Here is a 20,198-nt window from a genome sequence, read left to right as displayed (position 1 = left end):
AAAACATTCATTAAGTCTGTCAAAATGGCTGCCAAGACAAACCAGTTTGAGGCCGACCAATTTCTCCTCCAAACATAGAGGAGGATGAAATAAATACTCTAAATTTTAATACATTTTCTCTTTATCAGTGGAGCTGCATGTAAAGATTTAACTCAGTATTTATTACTTTAGAAAAGCATCTGGGATTTATGTTTCTTTAAGTTGTCAGAGAAATGACAGGGTGTGTCTAGTTTTTAGTTTTTACACCATTATTATTCTCTTTTAGTGCAGCCAACATGTTATTCTGGCTCAGAAAAACATGAAATCTGTTACAAACATAGTAAAATACATGTATTTTAATCTGTCATTCAGCTCAGCAGATAGAAAATAAAAACTGGTGCAATTTTGGCTAAAACAGCTTAAGTTCAATATTTAATATTTAATTTAAAAAAAACACCTGTAGAAACTTTTCAGACTTTTTTGTCTTTTAGTTTTTTGAAGAATGCCCTGTGTCCATTTTCTACTTTAGATCTCTAACTGGTACCATTTATTATAGCCTAGCTTGTTTTTAATCCCAATACATGCTCACAGTATCATACAGCTAGCTAATATATTCTACAGAAAGTGTGTAAAGTGGAAGACACTTTACAGTTTTGGTGGTTTAACTGTCATAACAAGTTTATGGTTTTAACTGGTTAACTTTTCAATGTCAGTTGTTAGCATAGCCAGAGCTAATGGCTGTTAAGCTAGGCTACTGATAGCAACGTAGCTTACAAACAAGCTAATTTGATTTAGTTTCGCCAGACGTTATGTTATAAAATGGTTGTTGTGTATTTTGTTATAATACTGATTAAACTGACCAAATTAATTGTTTTTAAAGCTAAAACATGATTCATTAGTTATATTAAAACTTTTCTGAGGCAAGCCAATTTCTCCTCAAAAACCAACTAAACTGCTCCAAGTTTAATTATGTTACATCATTAACAGCATATGTAGTTCTTTAATGTGTTTACATTTTCAGTGAATTAAAAAATCAGTCTAGATTATAGTGTTTAAAAAATGAACATGTTAGCTTAGCTTAGCAATAACTAAAAAGCATCATAACCAACATGGAGTTTGTATCTCTTATAGTTTTAAATTGTGGTAACAGGTTTTATTTAGCTGGTTTTATTTTCAGTGGACAAATGAGCTAAGCTGACAGTGCTAAAGGTTGTTTCCTACTAGTGTAATCTCAATGTTTTTGAGCAACTTTTGGTTTCAAAATAAACTCATTCCCAACAACCTATTGAGTATTTTGTCAGTCAAGATACGATGATAATATCTAGCTTACTCATGTTATCCTTGGTTTCAATAGCCATTCTATTATGGTTTTTGTGCGTGTTATGTTTTTCTTTTTCGGTTTCGCAGCACGTTTGTTCGGTATAATGCTGGTAAGACACCAGCCTCTCCTGCCAGTCCGGCTGTGTTGGTCTGTTGAGTTTGTTTTATCTAATCGCTCACAGAGACGTCTTATCTGTGTGATCAAGACGGTAATCAGGTGGCTTTGTCCAGACAACAAGGGGCCAACATGAGGCGAACAGGGCCCCGAGGCCCTCTGCTACCTCTGCTATAAAACTTTAACTCATAGACACGGACATGTCCTTTCAAGTCAGATAGAGGTATGGCTGAACGGTAAAGGAATCACTGCTTAGATATATAATCTGGCATCCATTGTTTTTCTGCTGTGTGCAGAAAAAAATGGAGAATGTTTGGGGAAAAAGAGGGATTTCAGTTTTTACAACATTTTTGCATTGAAGGCAACAGCTGCGATTTGTCAATCCAGCAATAAAATGGTGGCTAAATATTTACGCTACACTGCAAAAGCAAAAAATCTTACAAAGTTTTAGAACAAATGCCTTACTACACTTGAAATAAGACAAAATTAGTAACTTTTTAGCAACAAATAGATTTTTTAGTTAAAAGTTAAAAGTACTAGTTCCACTGGCAGATTATTTCACTTATAACTAAATCAGTCTGTCAGTGGAGCAAGTTCTTAATATTTAAGATCAACTTAAGATTGTATATCTTGCTGAAGTTACTTTTAAGTTTTTATATTTAAAATAGGACAAAATTAATATATTTTCACTATTAGACCAAAGATACTAGATAAAGGACTTTTACTTCAAAAACTCAAAACCTAATAAGTATTTTGTCTAGTTTGTAGTGCAAATATCTCAGTACACTTAAAATAAGACAAAACTAACTTACAAGTAACATTTTAGCAACAAAATCGAGCTTTCTGTAGTTCTTAATAAAAAATAGCTTTTCTACTGGCAGATTATTTCACTTATTACTAAAACTAAATAAATCTGCCAGTGGAACAAGTTCTTTCCATCTTTAATCAAGAATTGTTGACTTAAAACAAGCTCCTATATTTTACTGAAAAGTTACTTGTAAGTTAGTTTTGTCTTATTTCAAGCGTATTAAGATATTTGCACTAGAAAGTAAAAATTCTTGGTAAGATTTTGTGTTTTTACAGTGTAGAAGATTTGACTTTACAAACTCTGCCGCTCTCCACCCTGCTAACCTGTCCTTACCTCACAGAGTTCCTCCTGGCAGACAAAGATGGCCGCCCATTCGTGTGCAAACTGAGCCGTTATTGTCCTGACCTCTGCATTTGTCTGTGAGCGACAGCCCTGAGCCTCGTCATGCGAAACGGCCCAAATCAGCGACTTTACGTGTATTAATTAAGCCTCATGATGAGCCCAGCATGATCAGGCATTTCACTGCATTCCTCTGTCATTGTGCAAACTCTGCGGCGGTTTCGCAACCCGAGTCATTTAGATGGGCTGCAGACTGTAGATGTGGGGGTGGGCAGGCAGATAAAGGGCTAAAGCACACAAACACCCATCGGACGGCCTGCAGGCCCCCGGCCCACCCGCTGAAACACACACTGAGGTGCTAATGACAAATAATCAGGCTGTTAGTGGCAGTTACATGCCGCACAATAAAAAATGCAAATAGGCACAACCGTGAAAAGGAGAAGGAATACGTTTATATAGGGACAAATCATACAGTTACAAATGCACTGCAAAAACACGAAACATTACCAAGTTTTCTGGTTAAGTTTCTAGTGCAAATATATTTATACACCTGAAATAAGACAAAACTAACTTACAAGTAGCTTTTAGAGAGATATAAGAGCTTGTTTTATGTTGATAATTCCTTAATAATAATGGAGAAGTTATAGATTTACTGGCAGATTATTTCATGTTAAAAGTGAAATCTTTATTACAAATGTGGTTTAAAGTCGATTAAACACAATTGTGGCGTTTGTTCAAGCAACAAATCATTAAAAACCATGCCGTGCCATCATCCTCCAACTACTTCCCGTCGTCGTCTTCTTCGTGGTTTCTGCCAGTGGTAACATCCGGTTGTTGATCATGTGACTCATGATGCAAAAAAATGTTTCCATTACAGTTTTCCTAGTGCAAAAATTAGTTTTATTTTCAAAACTGCAGTGTTTCCTTTGAGGTAATTTATTTTCAAAATGCAGCTGCTGAAACTGGCCGTTTCTCATCATTATTAAGGAATTATTTACTTAAAACAAGTAAGTTAGTTTTGTCTTATTTCTAGTGTCCTAAGATATTTGAACTAAAAGCTAGTCCAAAAGTAAGATTTTGTGTTTTTGTAGCATGGTAAAAAAAATAAAATAAAAATCATTTTTCATTGAAAATAAAAGTTTCACCCACAAGGTGCACTATATAAAGTTACATTTCACTTGATTGTATAAATATTTACCAACAATAAGACTAAGTTTTGTATAAAATGCATGTGAGAGCAGACTTCTGTGGAATGGTTTTAATTATCTGTGTCCCAGTGTTGATGTTCAAACGCTCACATGGCTGCAGCTTAATCCAGACAACCATGAAAACACAACCCCGACCTCAGCGCCCTTCATCAAAGTCCGCTTCTCTCTGAACTTGTTTTCGCTTCTCGTCAAACGCCGAACTCCAAGGTCCGCTTTTAAACTCTGGCGAAAGTCGAGACACATGGCAAATAAAGGAAAAAACAAAATAAGTGAGGGCACAAGGCTCTCCCTCCTTAATTGTACCTAAAGGGAAATCCCTTTAAATAGTAGCTGGCAGAGGCAGCGAGCTGGCAGGCAGATCAAACAGTCGCTGAGCAGAAGCCTTATAAATACAACACATTCACTTGCTGACTTCAAACAGCCTCTGCAGGCCGCTCCTCATGCAACCGGGCCGAGCTGCGGTCAGCATGTTCACAGAGAGACTTCAGTTCTCTGCATAAACGCTTCACTTCCCATCAACGAGCCGAGTTTCAGCTCTCACTTCACGTTAGCGCTGACCGCTGCGGCAGCAGGTCAAGACGATGGCGGCGGCGGCGGCAGCGGCGGCTGGGGAACTCTGCTTTTCTTCACGTAGACCTCCGAGGCGGAGTCGGGCACCAGGTGGCCGAAGCTGCTCCTGAACGAAGCGAGGTGGTGGCCTACAAAAGAAATACGTGTGAAACGCATCGCTGGAGTAACGTGTTCCTACATGACGTCCTCAACTAGCGTTTAAAAAGAAATGTTTACTTAGACGCCGCAGTCGAGCAGCAGCTGTGATTATTCAGGCTTATTGTTCAGGACTGCTGCTCAAATACCAATCTAATGAGATTTTCTTAGGAGCCTTGAGGGGTTGGCATGTTTAAAGAGACTTATTAAGCAAAATTTGCACATATTTTTACTTCCATTTAGTTTCTACTGCTTCTAAAAACAGCTCCAGCTCTTTAAAAGAAACATCCAGATGTTTTTTGGTAATAAGTTAATGTCTTTTGGTGTCTGAAAAACTTCTAAATGTAACGTTATAAATCAGCAGGTACCGAGCCGTTACCTAGCAACTCCAGTAAAGCCCAACCTGTTACCTAGCAACCCCAGCAAAGCCCAACCCGTTACCTAGCAACCCCAGCAAAGCCCAACCCTTTACCTAGCAACCACAACAGAACTCCAGCTTGTTTCATCCACAAGGAGTACTACATAAAATTAAATGTCACTTATTTGCACAAATATTTATGAACAATAAGACTAAGTTTTTTATAAAATGCTTTTCACAACCAGTGGGCCAGCTGGTTTTTTACTACCATATGTCCTGTACAATGGATGCTGGAAAAGACAAGTGTTTTTGTCAATTATTGCTCAGGACTGCTGCTCAAATACCAATCTAATGAGATTTTCTGTAAGGGCTGGACTTTTGAAAACAGTTCAAGCACTTACAAAAAACCACCCAGTTGTTTTTTGGCAACAAATCAATGTGTTTTAACTTCCAAATGCGACGTCACACATCAGCTGGCACTGCATTGTTACTTAGCAACCCCAGCAAAGCCCAACCCGTCACCTAGCAACTCCAGCAAAGCCCAGCCTGTTACCTAGCAACCCCAACGGAACTCCAGCACATTTGGTCAGCTGATTTTACCGCTGTACGTGCTGGAAAAGACGAGTGTTTTGCTGCTCAGACACCAATCTAATGAGATTGTCTCAAGAGCCTTGCAGGGTTGGACAGAGTGTTATGTTTGAAGGGGCCTATTAGGGTCTACTAATGCTTTTCAATGATGTACGGTTGTTTAGTTGTGCATCCGTTTGCAGCTAATTTCACATGTGAGTGTAAACGTTGAGTTGGGGGCCAGCAGCAGATTATTTGGATTTAAAGTGACAAGACGCTCTAAAACAGCTCATTCTAAGATCTAATTATTTTGTGCAGAAAATGTAATGAACATGTTTAGTGTCGCTCATAGATCTAACCTAACTTGTTCTAGGAGAATTATAATAGGTCACTTTCAGAAACCAAGCATCTTGTTGGACACTATGCTTCAGATCAGAGCAGTTTCTCACCCGTCCACGTCTTCTGCCCGGTCAGAGTGAAGCTGCTGCACTGAGAGTGGGAGTTGCAGATGTGCGCAGCCTCTCTGGCGCTGTGGACGGACAAAACGCAGCCCTGCTGGCTGTAGGACGGCCAGCAGCGGTACTCCCCGTTCCCAGAGGTGCTCATGTCTCGCATCACAGTGTAATCTAACCACAGAATGAGAGATGGTTCTTCAGTACAGCAGCTCTGTGAGGAAAACTAGACCACTAATGCAACTTGGAAAATAAAAAAAGTTAAATTAAGATCTGAGATTTAACAAAAGAACTAAATAAAATGCAAGCAGCTGAATAGTTTAAGAAAGTATTTGTTCAGTCAGTGTGACACAATGGCGCACCACTGGGTCGTGTGCTAAGCCCATTATTATTCAACATTTACATTCAAAATCTTGGACAAAGTATTCAGAGTGAAAATGTATTATTTATATGCAGATGACATTATTTTCTCCTGCTGCTGCCTTTCAGGCTTTCCCAAAAGCAGCATCAGTCTTGACTTTAAAATATCTCACCAAGAGATGGTCAACAAACTGAGTAGGAATTAAATTTTACACATTCAGAGTTTTTAGTTGAGCACATTTAGCATCATGAAACTTTTACTCTTATAGAAGCAAATGCTGCTTTTCTTTCATTTTACAGCAAATATTAACGGGAAAACCTTTTTGCTAGTAACTGAATATACAGTTTCCACAATAAGGACAGATTTTACCACAGAGCTCTGAGATTTACCGCTAATTTGACCCCTTTACTCACGATTATATACTTTATTGTAAATGTAACTGGAGTCTTTATGTGCCTTTATGACACCTCTGTTATTGAGCTGAACTGGGCCAGAATGCAAATCACATTGGAAAGAATCAGATGTCCAAGTGGCCTGGGTCGCATTAAAAAATAAAATAAATAAATAAATCAGACCTGTGTTGTTCAGACTCAGATCAAATACGGGTTGCATTAAGGCAAAAAAAAAAAATTGTAATTGTGTCACTTTGTGCTGCAGTTGAATGCAGCTCAAGTCTCTCCAACAAACTGCTGCTGTGCATTAAGAGCAGAACTCCCCCCTCCGGACCGACCCGCTCCGTTTCTTCTCCCTCCTCCTTCTCAACATTTGCGTTACATTCATCATCATAACTCTTTCAGTCAGACGTCTTGTGGATCTGGCCTTAAATCATCTGCTACACATTAGCCGGAGCCATGAGAGAAAAGCATGCACACATACGTCTGCACGCACACCCGGCCCAGAAGTGGACAAAAGCCTCGCCTGTGAGGCGGTGTGGAGGAGGCGCATGGCTACAAGCTGGTAACCTTTTGTAAGTGGCAGGAGGCAGCGTGTGTGTGTGTGTGTGTGTACGTGTATTAGGAGTAAAAAACTTCAAAAGAAGAAGGAAAATCAGGAACGTTCATATCTAGATTCAAAAATTAACTCCTTTATATTCCAAATTGTGGCTTTATTCCTGAATAAATGCATTTCTCCCTCTTCCACTTACAAATATTGCAACTCTACGTCTTTGCTCCTCCATCACAGCTCAGATGATCTCTGCAGAAATTACTGAAGACTCTCCATCTGTCAGCAATTTTAAATTAAGACTGGAGGTCTGATGAGTATCTTTTTTCTCTCTCACACATTGAAGCTTGTGGATTTTTTCCCTTCCAGGGACATTCCACTGACACAAAGCATAACCAAAACAAATTCAAGACTAAGCTGGAGCTTAACCTAACCATAACTCACACGTCGCCCGCTTATTCCAACCAGAAATGAGGCTGAGCTACTTTAGCTTTTCTCATGCGTTTGATTAATCGAATAAAAAAACCCAGAAAAACATGGCAGTGCTGCAAAGTTAGGCTTAGTTCTCACTGCAAAGACAAAATCTTACGAAGTGATTCTGGTCTAGTTTCCAGCAGAAATGTTTATTTCATTTGAAATAAGACAAAACTAACTCATATAATTCCTTAATAATGATGAAAGATTATTTCACTTAAAACATTTTCCCTTGTTTAAATAAAATAATTTACCAGTGGAAGTATAAGTACTAAGGAATTACTGACTTAAACTCATATCTGCTGAAAAGATACTTAAAAATTAGTTTTCTTTTTTAAATTGAACTAAGATGTTTGCAGTGGAAAATAGACTAAAATTACTTGGTAGGATTTTGTGTTTTTGCAGTGAAGTTCCTCACAGTCAGCAGAATATCCAAACATTTTACTCGAATTGAAGAAGCGATACTTCATAATAAAATTACTCAAGTAAACATGAGAATACAACTCTGAGTGAAATACAGTGAAACTCCCATAAAGTTTTAATTCCTCTGGCTGATTATTTCACTTATAAGATATTTTCCCCATGTTATAAATAAAATAAGTACTTTTTTATGAATATGAAGGAATTACTGAGTTAAAACAAGTTCTTAAACCTTGCTAAAAATTCACTTTTCAGTTAGTTTTGTCTTATTTTAGGTGAAGTAAGATATTTACAGCAAACATACTTGGTGAAATGTTGCCGCGTTCTTCTTAATGCTAATCCAGTCTGAGCTTTGAGTCCAAAACTGCGCCTGTGACCTCCGCTAACAGGTCATAATAAAACCCTAAAACCAGGGAAGGTTGCAGCAGAGTCTGCAGAATGCGTTTATAATAAACAGAGACATTTTTCGAGCCTTATCGCTCGCTTGGCGGCGGCGGCAGCAGCAGTCGACTCCTGGCACCTCCTCGCTAAGCCGAAACGTTCCCTCCCTTTGCTGGCAGCCTCCCTCCGTAACCAGGCCTCTCTTTACCCCGGACCTGTGATTAAATTCACAAAGCGCTGCTATATAAACAGCCCAGCATCTGGGGGACGGAAAAAATCTCCCCACAGGAACGCAGCCAGTCATTCTGTTATTAATATTTCATACGGCCGAGAGGAGAGGCGGGGAGGGGAGAGGGAAAGTGAAGGGCTTCTCTGAGCTTATATGGAAGAAGTTTACGTTGTGTAGGATTGTTTTTATGGAGGAAATGAAACGTTTCTGCAAAAGTTTTCACTCTCCTTTTTACTAGGATTTCATGTGACAGACTAACAAACGGCACGAATAAAATATGTTTTGTAACATGTCTTTGTATTCACTAGTTAGAGTTGAACTGAAGATGAATTTTGCTAAATTTAGGAGGAAAATATGTCAAAAGACAAGAATGGAGGTTCGTTTTCAGCAAGACAATGAACCAAAAAAGGTCTAAATGTTTGGACCAAAAGGTCAAAGTTCAGACCTACACTGCAAAAACAAGGCAAAACCAACTTAAAATGAACTATTCAGCAACATATAGCAGCTTTTTAAAGTAAATGATCCTTGAATATTGATTAAAAAAAGCCTACACTGCAAAAACACAAAAGTATTTTTTAGTCTGGTTTCTAGTGCAAATATCTTAGTACACTTGAAATAAAACAAAATAAGCTTTTCAGGAAGATGTAGGAGTTTGTTTAGAGCCAATAACATTAATGATAATAAAGTACTGGTTCCACTGGTTGATTAGTTGACTTATTAATAAGACATTTTTACCACAATATAAGTGAAATAATCTGTGGAATTAGTAATTTTTAATCAATATTAAGAAATTGTTTACCTCCTATATCTTGCTGAAAAGTTATTTATAAGTTAGTTTTGTCTTATTTCAAGTAGAATAAGATATTTGCACTAGAAAACAGACAAATACTTGGTTATATTTGGTGTTTTTGCAGTGTAAATTCAACTGAGATTAAAAAACAGATGAAACTTTGTAGATCTTCTGTTAATGTTGAAAAAACACAATTTCACAATTAAATAAACGCAAATTAAATCACATGTGAAAACGTTTGTTCACGCAATGTTCTTAAAGGGCCAGCTGTAGCAAAATGTATTGATAAAACCCATTAAACTGTTAAGATATCAATAAAAAAAGTGTTTCTTAAAGTTACATAATCTTTTCACACTAATCAGTCCCTCTATGGTTTCATGATTGTTTTTGTGGAATCAGAATCGCAGATTTTGTGATACTAATTTAGAAATGTTAGTAATGATTTTTTACAGTATTTGCATTAATATATGGTGTTTAAATGTGACCTTTTATTAATCGCCCTAACGGTCACGGACTGTAACTTGACATCAAGTAAGGCTGAGGCAGCTGTGGCTTAAATCCAATGTTTTTAGCCAATTTTGAGAAAAAATTGCAATAAAACTTAGGAAAAATGTGAGGATCTGTTGATTTTGTGTGAATTTTGTTGATTTGTGAAAACTGGAAGGATTTACTGATGTAATCTGGAGTCTAGCAGGCCACATAAAAATCTACAGCGAGCTAGATTTGGCCCCCGGGCCTCGAGTTTGACACGTGTCCTTCCACTTCCTGTCATCTTCTTTGTCGTTTCCGCCAGTAGTATCACCCGGTTGTTGATCATGTGACTCTTGTGATAAAAAACGTGCTTCCATTTAAATTTAAATGAAAAATCAGATTTAGTTTTTTCAGAAATGTGCATGTTTCTTAAGCGAATTTAATTTAGCTTTTCCCATTTGCTCTAGTTTGGAAATGCAGCTAAAAGACTCTCGATCCAAAATGTTGCAAAATTAGTGTCTTGTTGTGCAAAGCTGGCAAATACACAGCACAGATTTTATTTGTAAAGAAAGCTATAATTTCCCTCCCTCTTCGCCACTAGGCACTATATTGAGTTGATCTAGCATATAAAATCCTATCGATATAAAGTTTGTGGTTGTGGGGGAGAATACAGAGTTCAGGATCAATTCCACTTTGTTTTTCTCGTCCTCTCGCTCCAGCTGCCTAATAAAGCTGTCACAAAAAGCCAGAGCGGGAGAAACGAGCGGCTTTCACTTTTCTCCAGCTTATAAAATGAAAACAGAAGTGCAGATTGTGTGCGTGAAGAGCCAGCTTCATTCCCACAGCTCTCACCTCTCAGGGCCGAAGGGTGCAGGTTGTCCAGGTGGAGGCCCAATTTGTAGAGGAGGAGGATGTGTTCAAAGGCCTCCAGAGTCTGATTGATGTCGGCTTTCAGCTCCCCTGGTAAACAAAATGAACCCAGTCTCATCTGATCGTCACATTTCTCATCAGCACTGATGTGATTTAGCTTCACAGGTTCACGATTTTAACATAACATTTGTTTCAGAGGAGTATCATGCTCGTTGAGCTCATTAAGTTAAAAAAAAAAATAGGAAAACTTAAAGTAAGGGTGTTCAAAGTGTGGATCGAGGGCCATTTGTGGACCCTAGATGGAAAATATGCGGACATTGAATGATGCGAATTTGTCGCACCAGCGCAAGTGGTTGATGTAGATGGAGACTTTTTTCACACAAATGTCAGATATGTGCTAAAAATATTTAAAAATTAAATTACGAAAATAAAGTTATAATATTTACAACTGTATTCTGGTATTATTTACAACTTTATTCTGGTATTATTACAATTTTACTTTCAAAATGTTACAACTTTATAATAGTGTTATTACAACTTTATTGTGGTGTTATTATAATTTATTCTGGTATTATTACAACTTTACTTTCAAAATGTTACAACTTTATTTTAGTCCACTTGAAATAAGACAAAACTAACATAGGTTTTGTCCTATTTCAAGCGTAAGATAAGATATTTGCACTAGAAACTTGACAAAAAACCCTTTACAAGTTTATTGTTGAGCATGTAAGCTATATTTTAAATTAAACTTTGTGATTTTTTTAAATTCTCCTTTGTTTGAGGATGTTACAAAACATTTGGCCGCCCTGCCTGAAGGGCATGTCGTCACACGACGGCGGTGATGGAACGATTCGCTCTCTGATCTCTGATAGTTAATCATGTCGGTGTGTGTGCCGTCCTCACCTGTGGTGTTCATGATGTGGTCGACCAGGTGTGTGAGGCCGGGCGGGGCCTGGTGAGGCAGCAGGTAGGTGAAAAAAAACCTGCAGCGGAGCAAAGCGAGACAGAAAAACACCATGAACACGACTTTTCATAAAGCTGCACTGCAAAAACACAAAATCTGAACTTGTTTCTCAGTCCACTTGAAATAAGACAAAACTAACTTAAAAGTAACTTTTCAGCCTGAAGAAGCTAGTTTTTAGTCAATTATTCTTGATTTAGATTTTTTTAAAGTACTAGTTTCTGTGGGATTTGTTGTTGTTTTTTTTAACTTACAACAAAACATTTTTTTTATGTTATAAATGAAATAATGTACCAGTGAAACTTTACATAACAAACAAAAACAGTTTCCTATTTACTGCTGAAAAGTTACTTGTAAGTTAGTTTTGTCTTATTTCATGTGAACTAAAATATTTGGACAAGAAACCAGACAAAAAATGTGATAAAGTTTTGTGTTTTCACAGTGTAGCGTAAATATTTATCCACCAGTTTATTGCAATATTGACAAATCGCAGCTCTTGCCATTTATAAAACTTGTAAAAACTGAAATTTGTAAAAACTTAACATCTCTGTTTTTTCTGTACAGAACAGACAAACAGAAACAAAATTCTTGAATATAGATTAAAAAGAATGTTCTACACTGCAAAAATACAAAATCTTACCAAGTATTTTGGTCTAGTTTCTAGTGGAAATATCTCATTAAACTTGAAATAATACAAAATTAACTTTTCAGCAGGAAATAGGAGCTTATATTAAGCAAATAAATCCTTTTAAAAAGTACAAGCTTCATTGGCAGATTATTTAACTTGTAACAACACATTTTTCCCATGTTATAAATGAAATAATATGCAAATGTAATTAGTATTTTTTTCATTAATACGTTGAAAGTATTAACTTAAAACAATCGCCTATATCTTGCTGAAAAGTTACTTGTAAGTTACTTTTCTTATTTAAAGTGTACTAAGATATTTACACTAAAAACTAAGCTAAAAATATTTAGTAAAATTTTATGTTTATGCAGTGCATAACTTTTTTAAATCACTATTCAAGAACAATTTACTTAAAAAAGATTGCATAACTTTTTGAAAAGTTATTTTTAAGTTTAAGTGCATTAAGATATTTGCACTAAAAACTAGACTAAAAATAGTTGGTAAGATTTAGTGTTTTTGCAGTGCGTCAGAATCCAGTTTAAAGGGAAAACACGTGTTTTTTTTCCAGCCATATTTCCAGATGTATGTCTTTATCTTTTCTGTTATTATTTTAGTTGTCAGTGTAACCTGTGTTTTCGTCCCACCCGTCCAAAGCACATCCATCACCCTGTAAAGCTGTCACGTCTTCTTCTTCTTCTTGTTTTGTTTCGTACCTGTAGGCGTTGTAAATGTTCCTCTTCTCGTTCAGGCCGTCGCACACGCCCTGCGTCGAGCAGAGCACGGTGAAGTTCCTGTGCGGAAACTTGAGCGTGCAGTCGGCGTGCGTCCGGCAGGCGAGCTCCCCGGCGCTGACGTCGTCCAGGTCGGTGAGCTTGAGCTGGCCGGAGACGGTGACGAACTGCCGCGGCTGGAAGTCCAGCAGCCCCACGGAGCCCAGCGGAGAGCGGGACAGGAAGTGCAGCAGCCGGACCAGATCCAGACACACCTGAGATCCAGACATGCCAAAACCTGATCAGTTCAGGCGCTGAATAATTACCCTACAGCTACTGGATAACAAGATGAAAACCACATTACAGGAAAAATCACGTTTGGAGCTGCGAGAATCATTTTTCTCTCTGCAAATTTATGTTTTTTTTCTTTTTCCAAACTAACCTAACTCTGTGGAAAGCTGAGTTAGGTAGAGCTGTCACAATAAGCAGTAAATCTACTAACCACAAGATGAATTAAAGCAAACTGAATTTTAATTTTAATGATTTATTGTTTTTCTCTTTTTACAAACAAAAACTGGATGATAAAAATCTTTAGTTTGGTGTTTTGATCTCAAAAAGACAATTTTTTGAGACTTCATAATTAATTTTATTTGTTGTTTCTGTTGTATATTTATTTTGGATATTTAAAATGTCTTACAGTTCCAGTGTTAAATGTGTATTGATCTTGAATGTATTCTTACATTATTACCATTATATTATATGAAAATAGACTCAAATCAACAATTCTATCGTTTATCGCCACAATAAATTCTGGGACAATTTATGGTCCAGAAAAATTTGTTATCATAACAGAGTTTTGTAGTAACTAATTACATTTACTTTTAGTATACTTTTTACTATTACTTGAGTAATTTTATTATGAATTATTGCTACTCCTACACTGCAAAAATAAACTAAGCAAGTATTTTTGCTTAGTTTGTAGCTCAAATATTTTAATGCACTTGAAATAGGACTAAACTAACTTAAAAGTAACTTTTAGCTATATATGAGGATGTTTTAAGTAAATAATTTCTTAATATTGTTGAAAATGCAGAATGAAAAGACTGTTTGCTTAAAAAACACATAATCAGAGTCAAAACTGTACAATATGTAAATGTAGATTTTGTATTTAGAATAAAAATGGATGAAACTAATTATCTAAGTAAAAAAAACATCTAAATAAATAAAAATAGCCATTTTAATAATAAAAACATAACTTTTTTAATAATTATTATGATTGTTTTTTCCTATGAGAAAACAAGCAGAAGACTGTTTTCTTGCTGATTAATTATAATATCATCAGCCATTCTAAGAGCAGCTGATTTGTTTTCATTTTGTTTATTTTGTCCCAAAATATTCGTATTTAAACCGAAACCTGACAAATTCCAGAAATGAGAGATTCAATTACACAAGGATAAAATTTAATCAAATTCAACAACTGCTTAAATGTTTTTAAAATAAAAACATGGCTACAGGGTTGTGTAACGTCTGGAGTTTCTTGAACGCCACGCGGTGGAATCAGGGCAGAGCAGAGGAAGAGTGAAACCGAACACCCTGAGAGTGATGCACCCTGCAGGGGCCCGGCCGGCCTGCCAGGGGTATCATGACCCAAAATTCAGGCGATGCAGCAGAAAAAGAGCCACAGCTGAGATAATCGCTCGTATTTTCAGTCCACCACCCACCGATTCTGTCCGTCAAACAATCCCACACCTCAACTTACTCACGTTATATTCCCTGGAGAGGAAGAAGTCTGCAGCCGAAACGATTAATCGGTTTAATTGTGATTAATCGATAAGTTAAATAATCATTCATCGTTAAATAGAATTTACAGACACAAAAAAAAAACAGTCAGAGCAGTAATTTAGCCAAAACGGTACAAAAATAAATACATTTTGCATCTAAAGGTGAAGTATATAACTTTTATTAAAAAATATGTTGTTTTTTTTTACATATTTGTTAAAACTGTCATTATGTCATTAGTTCGTTCCACTTCCACCCAGAGTTACTATTTCTGTCTGAAAACAACCAATCAGAGCCTGGAGGAGGGACTTACCGCTGTCAATCATCCTCATGTACTCTGCTAAATGTGCTTATGGCGGAAAAACAACTTGCAGTTACAGGAAATCCGTTTATCCGCCGCTATGCTAACTAACATTAGCATTTACAGCATTGACAGCGCTAAGACCCGCCTTCTGGCTCTGATTGGTTGTTAGAAAAAGACAAAGGAGCTTGATTTTTTTCACAGATCATGACAATTTTTTTTTCAGCTTTAACTGGAGTATACAAACGCAGAAACATGACAATTTGTTGTCATGTTTTAACAACAAATTCTCAAAAACATGACAAAACTCCATAAAATTATATTCATTTTGCATTCAAGATAAAAAAAACAAAACATTTTTGTCTGTAAACATGTTCTACCCAAAACTTCTCAAACGGGATAGTTTAAGCTTCACTTGTAAAAATCTCCCACCTAGCATCTTCTGCTGTCCAATTATTAATCGACTAATCTAAATTTATAGTCAGATTTTGACACATGATGATGTTAGAAGTATATTTTTTAGTGCAGATGATGAAGAGTTCACTAAAAGAATGCTATTATTACTTCTTATGCATTAAAATGTTTAGTTTCTTATCAAAAATTTTTAATTATGTGGTTAATTGAAAAATCTGTAGAATGTGGCAATTTTTTAAATCGGATTAATTGTCAGAAAAACTGATTAATAAAACAATTGTTAATCACAGAAGTCAGACCTGAATGAAGAGGTAAAGAAAAGAGAAGAAGCTGCCGTTTACCCTGAATCTGTCCTCCCAGGGAGTCTGGAGCAGCTGGATCATCTGGAGAGGAGTCCCCTGCTCCAGAATGACAGCCACTCTTCCTGTCTCCACTCCTCCTCCTCCTGCTCCTCCTCCATGGACTCCTGAACAGTGGCCCTTCAGCTGCAGAGGAAAATAAATAAATAACAGCGCAGTAAATACACCGGTAATAGAAAACCCCAAAACTGCACTCAAGTAGAGCAGAACTGCTTGAAAATGTTGTTACTCAAGTAAAAGTAAAACATATTTGCTAAAAAGTCCATTCAAGTACTGAGTAAAACATAATTTAATATTTAAAAATTACATCATCAGATGAACCAAAGTATAACGTTCAGTGGAAATTTTGGCGTTTAAAGGACCAAAAATATTAAACTAATTCAGGTAAATAACATAATTACAAAATATTTCCAATTTTTTTCCAAACGAGTTTTTTGTTAGTATAAAACTCTGTGCCTGGTGAATTTTTATTTGTTTTTCATTCAGTGAAGTTACTCACAGTGTCAAACTCACTTTTATTTTATTTTGGGCCTCATCAAGATTATGAATTGTGTCCTCATAATCGGTTGTGGCAGAATGCATTAATAAAATCACAAATCGTTGAAATATAAATACATAACTGTCTCTGCAGTTGAGTGCTTCTTAGAGTTAAATAATGTTGAACTTCATTTCACATTGATGTAATTTGACAATATACATATGAAAGCTGCTTTGATTTCACTGTTAAAATATGATTTAAGCGCATGCAATGGTTATCTTCAGGGTTCTATTTACGTTTCCCTCTGAGCCACATACAATGTTATGATTTGGCCCCCGAGCCGTCAGTTTGACACAGAAATTTTACTCAAGTAAGAGTACCAATAGGTCACAGTTAAATTACTCAGGTAAAAGTAAAAAAAGTACAGCGTAGTAAAAATACTTCTAAAGGTAATTTCCCCCCCAAAAAAGTTACTCAAGTTAGACTATTTTCACACTGCAGCCTGAAGTGACCGAATACCGATTTTTTTTGTCAAATCGGATTCTTTTTTCGTGGTCGTTCACACTTCCAAACATATGCGACTTGTATGTGAACTGCAGACGGCCAGAAAGTGTCCCGCATGCGCAGTAGAGGGCGCCCAGCGTTAGAGCGTGCTCCCAAACGCAATAAAGAAGAAGAAGAAGCGTTTGCGGAAGTAAACATGGATGCTAACGGTGTAGCATAGCTTACGATTTTGAAGTTTTTATTATTATTTTATTATTTTATTATTTTTAAGTTGATGTCCGACCGGAGCCAGCACATTAACAACTTAATCCTCATTACTGTCCGCCATGCTGTTGTTTTTCTTCCCAGGATGCAGAAAAGTGACGTTTGTCGAGCATCAATGACGTTCAGGACCTGACCGTTAGCATTCAGGTCACATTAGAAACGATCGGAAATCCAAGTGGCCTGAGTCGCATTAGAAAAAATCCCATCTGATTTGTTCAGACTGTCATGAAAAGGTCAGATGCAGGTCGCATTAAGGCAAGAAAGTCGGAGTTGGGTCACTTCGGGCATGTAACTGAGTAAATGTAACTAGTTTTTACCAGCTCTGCATATGAAATGATGGTGTGGCGTTGAGAAGCTGTGGAAAGGGAATATCTCTGGATCTAATCCTGACTTTCCATGGTTCCTGTCCCACTGCTCAGATTTTCCTTTGTCTCAGTGCTGGATGGAAAGTCTGCCTGGCTCTGCAGGGCCTTCCCGTCTAATTAAATTAAATTTGCTGACCTTCCTCTGACCTCTGCGTCCAGTTTTGGCAGGAGCACACAATGCTCCTCTGTCCTGGCTCCATCTGACTCACTCAGACCATTATGGCTCAATTTAGAAGCAAACCCAAGCAATTGTCTCCGGCATGTGTGTGACGGCTGAATCAAATCATTTTAACCGAATGATCATTTTTCTGCATTTAATGTGATTTCACTGTCACATGTTAGATTAGAAGAGCATTTTTAGCTTTTAAATGCATTAACATGATGGGGGCTTTTTGTTGTATTTACTCAGAGATGGGGAGTTACATTTACCTGAGTAATTTTATTTTGAAATGTTGCTACTTTTAAGTAAAATTTCTGGATTCTCTAACATATTTTAACCAAAACCTCACCAGATACAGACACACACCTGCAGTTTTTGTTCAAGTTTCATAAATTAAATATTGAAAGAAACTGATTTGGGATTTTTTTTTTTACCTGATTTTGTTATTTATAGAAATGTTGTAATTTTGGTCCTTAAAATACCAAAATTTGCACATAACTTTATATTTTAGTCCATTAATGCCTTGATGTGTTGCTCCTAATACTTTTTTACTCGTACTTTACTAGTTTTTCTGTGAATGTGGAGTAAAACATGGCAACTAAAGAGGTGGGTAAAGTACCCAAGACTTGTTCTCAAGCAAGACCAGCACTACTTCAACAAATTTTTACTCAATTAAAATGTAAAAAGTATCCATCCAAGAAGTTACTCAAGAGTAAAAAAGTATTCGCTTAAAAGTCTACTCAAGTACTGAGTAAATTATCAATAATTTAATATTTAAACAGCACATAACCAGACAGATCAAAATATAAAGTTACGTGGAAATAATTAAATGTTCCCCCAAATAAGTTTCCTTCAACGAGCTTGTTTGAGTATCTATTTGAGTACATAAGTACACCGAGTAACTGGAGTAACTTTACTCAAAAACACACATTTATTTTTTAACTGCTTTCTATTGCAAATATCCTGTCACACTTGATATAACACAAAACTAACTTACGCATAACTTTTCAGTAAGATAATAGAGCTTGTTTGAAATCAATTATTTCTTGATATTAATGAAAAAGTTCTAGTTCCACTACAGATTATTTTTACTGAAAGCAAAGCAAAAATATCATAAGTTAAATAATCCGCCAGTGGAACTAGAACTTTTTCATCAATATTAAAGAATTATTGACTTAAAATATGCTCCTACTTTTTTTGCTGAAAAGGTACTTGAGAGTGTTTTTCTTATTACAAGTGTACCAAGATATCTGCACTAGAAACTAGACCAAAAATACTTGGTTTGCGTGTTTGCAGCTTAAGAGTAGCAATTCTTCATAAAGTAGCTCCAGTAAAAGTAACTAGCTACTCCCCAACTGTGGGTGATTAGGATCAAACTTTTTCACCTTGATGACGTTGGGATGGCGCAGTCTCTGCAGCAGCAGCATTTCTTTCTGCAGCTTGTAGGAAACCAGCTCCCGGCAGCCCTCCGCGTCCCTAAACTCCTTCAAGCACTTTCTCATGTCGACGCCTTGCTCGTTGACCATCTTCAGCGCCACGGCCTGACCTCCGGCCACATTCGCCTTCACCACCAGCTTGGTGTATCCCGACCCAAGCACCTCCACCGCGCGCACGTCCACTAAGGACTCGCAGCCCATCTGATCCCGGTGCGCCTTCCCGGTGCCAAGCGTGACCTCATTCCACAAACTGAGATCCAAAGCTGAGTCGGAGGAGTGCTGAACTTCTTCCAAAACTCCGTTTTTCTCATCATCATCATCAGCATGAGGTAGGAGCAGCGGGAGGATTTCTTTCCGTCTCTCCCGGAGTTGGACATCCAGCCCCCTGCGCAGCTCCTCCGGATTGGTGGCGTTGAAAAAGCGCGTTGATCCAGATCCAAACTGCTTCAGGCTCGTAATGAGCAGTGACACCAGGACAGACAGGACCACGAAGGCCAGGAGAGCAGCCGCGCGTAAAGAGTGGCCCATCCCGGGCGCTTTCCCGTCCGTAGCTGCAGGAACTGCGGACCTGCAGAGCGACCTCTCCGAGTCGGAGCTTTCTGCAGCAGCAGCAGCAGGAGGCTCCTGCTCGGCTCCCAGGAAACTCCCTCTGGAGGTGTGTCCTGCGCGGAGAGCGCTCGTAACTTTACACCCGCGGGTCAGACTGCTTTCAGGAGGCTCGACCTCATGTTGGCTCGAGTAAAAGTCCCGTTTTAGCTTTGATAAGGATCTACGGCGGCGTATTAGGGTCATTGTAGATAAAGAGAGAAAATTTCTGCCACAACCACTGAGATACTGAGATTAATCTAAAAAAAGTTTGTAGAAAAAACAAGGACACATCTCAGATTTTAAAATTTAAGAAATTTTCTAGAAAAAATGAGGCAATTTTTGACTTCCAAATCTCGAAAATTTGCGAGAAAAACAATTCAGAAATTTTGAGATCAGTTTCAGAAATTTTGTAGAAAAAAAATGAAGATTTCTGAATTACAAAAGTTTGAAATTTGTGAGACA

General features: G+C 37.3%; 1 protein-coding gene across 1 annotated transcript; it reads right to left on the bottom strand.

The window, feature by feature from the left end:
- Window positions 1-3,650: 3,650 nt before the first annotated feature.
- pkdccb (protein kinase domain containing, cytoplasmic b) lies at window positions 3,651-19,977 on the bottom strand. The gene is made up of 7 exons (XM_007561153.2): window positions 19,098-19,977; window positions 15,924-16,067; window positions 13,092-13,363; window positions 11,693-11,772; window positions 10,772-10,879; window positions 5,849-6,025; window positions 3,651-4,467 (listed from the first exon to the last, which is right to left on the bottom strand). The coding sequence occupies exons 1-7, from the start codon at window positions 19,938-19,940 to the stop codon at window positions 4,343-4,345; spliced, it is 1,749 nt and encodes a 582-aa protein (XP_007561215.1). The 5' UTR covers window positions 19,941-19,977; the 3' UTR covers window positions 3,651-4,342.
- Between the last annotated feature and the right edge of the window lie 221 nt (window positions 19,978-20,198).

This window comes from Poecilia formosa, unplaced genomic scaffold (assembly GCF_000485575.1).
Source record: "Poecilia formosa unplaced genomic scaffold, Poecilia_formosa-5.1.2 Scaffold123, whole genome shotgun sequence".
Lineage (NCBI taxonomy): Eukaryota > Metazoa > Chordata > Actinopteri > Cyprinodontiformes > Poeciliidae > Poecilia > Poecilia formosa.
The sequence above is the reverse complement of the archived record's forward strand: the minus strand, read 5'-3'. Positions and strand labels throughout refer to the sequence as shown.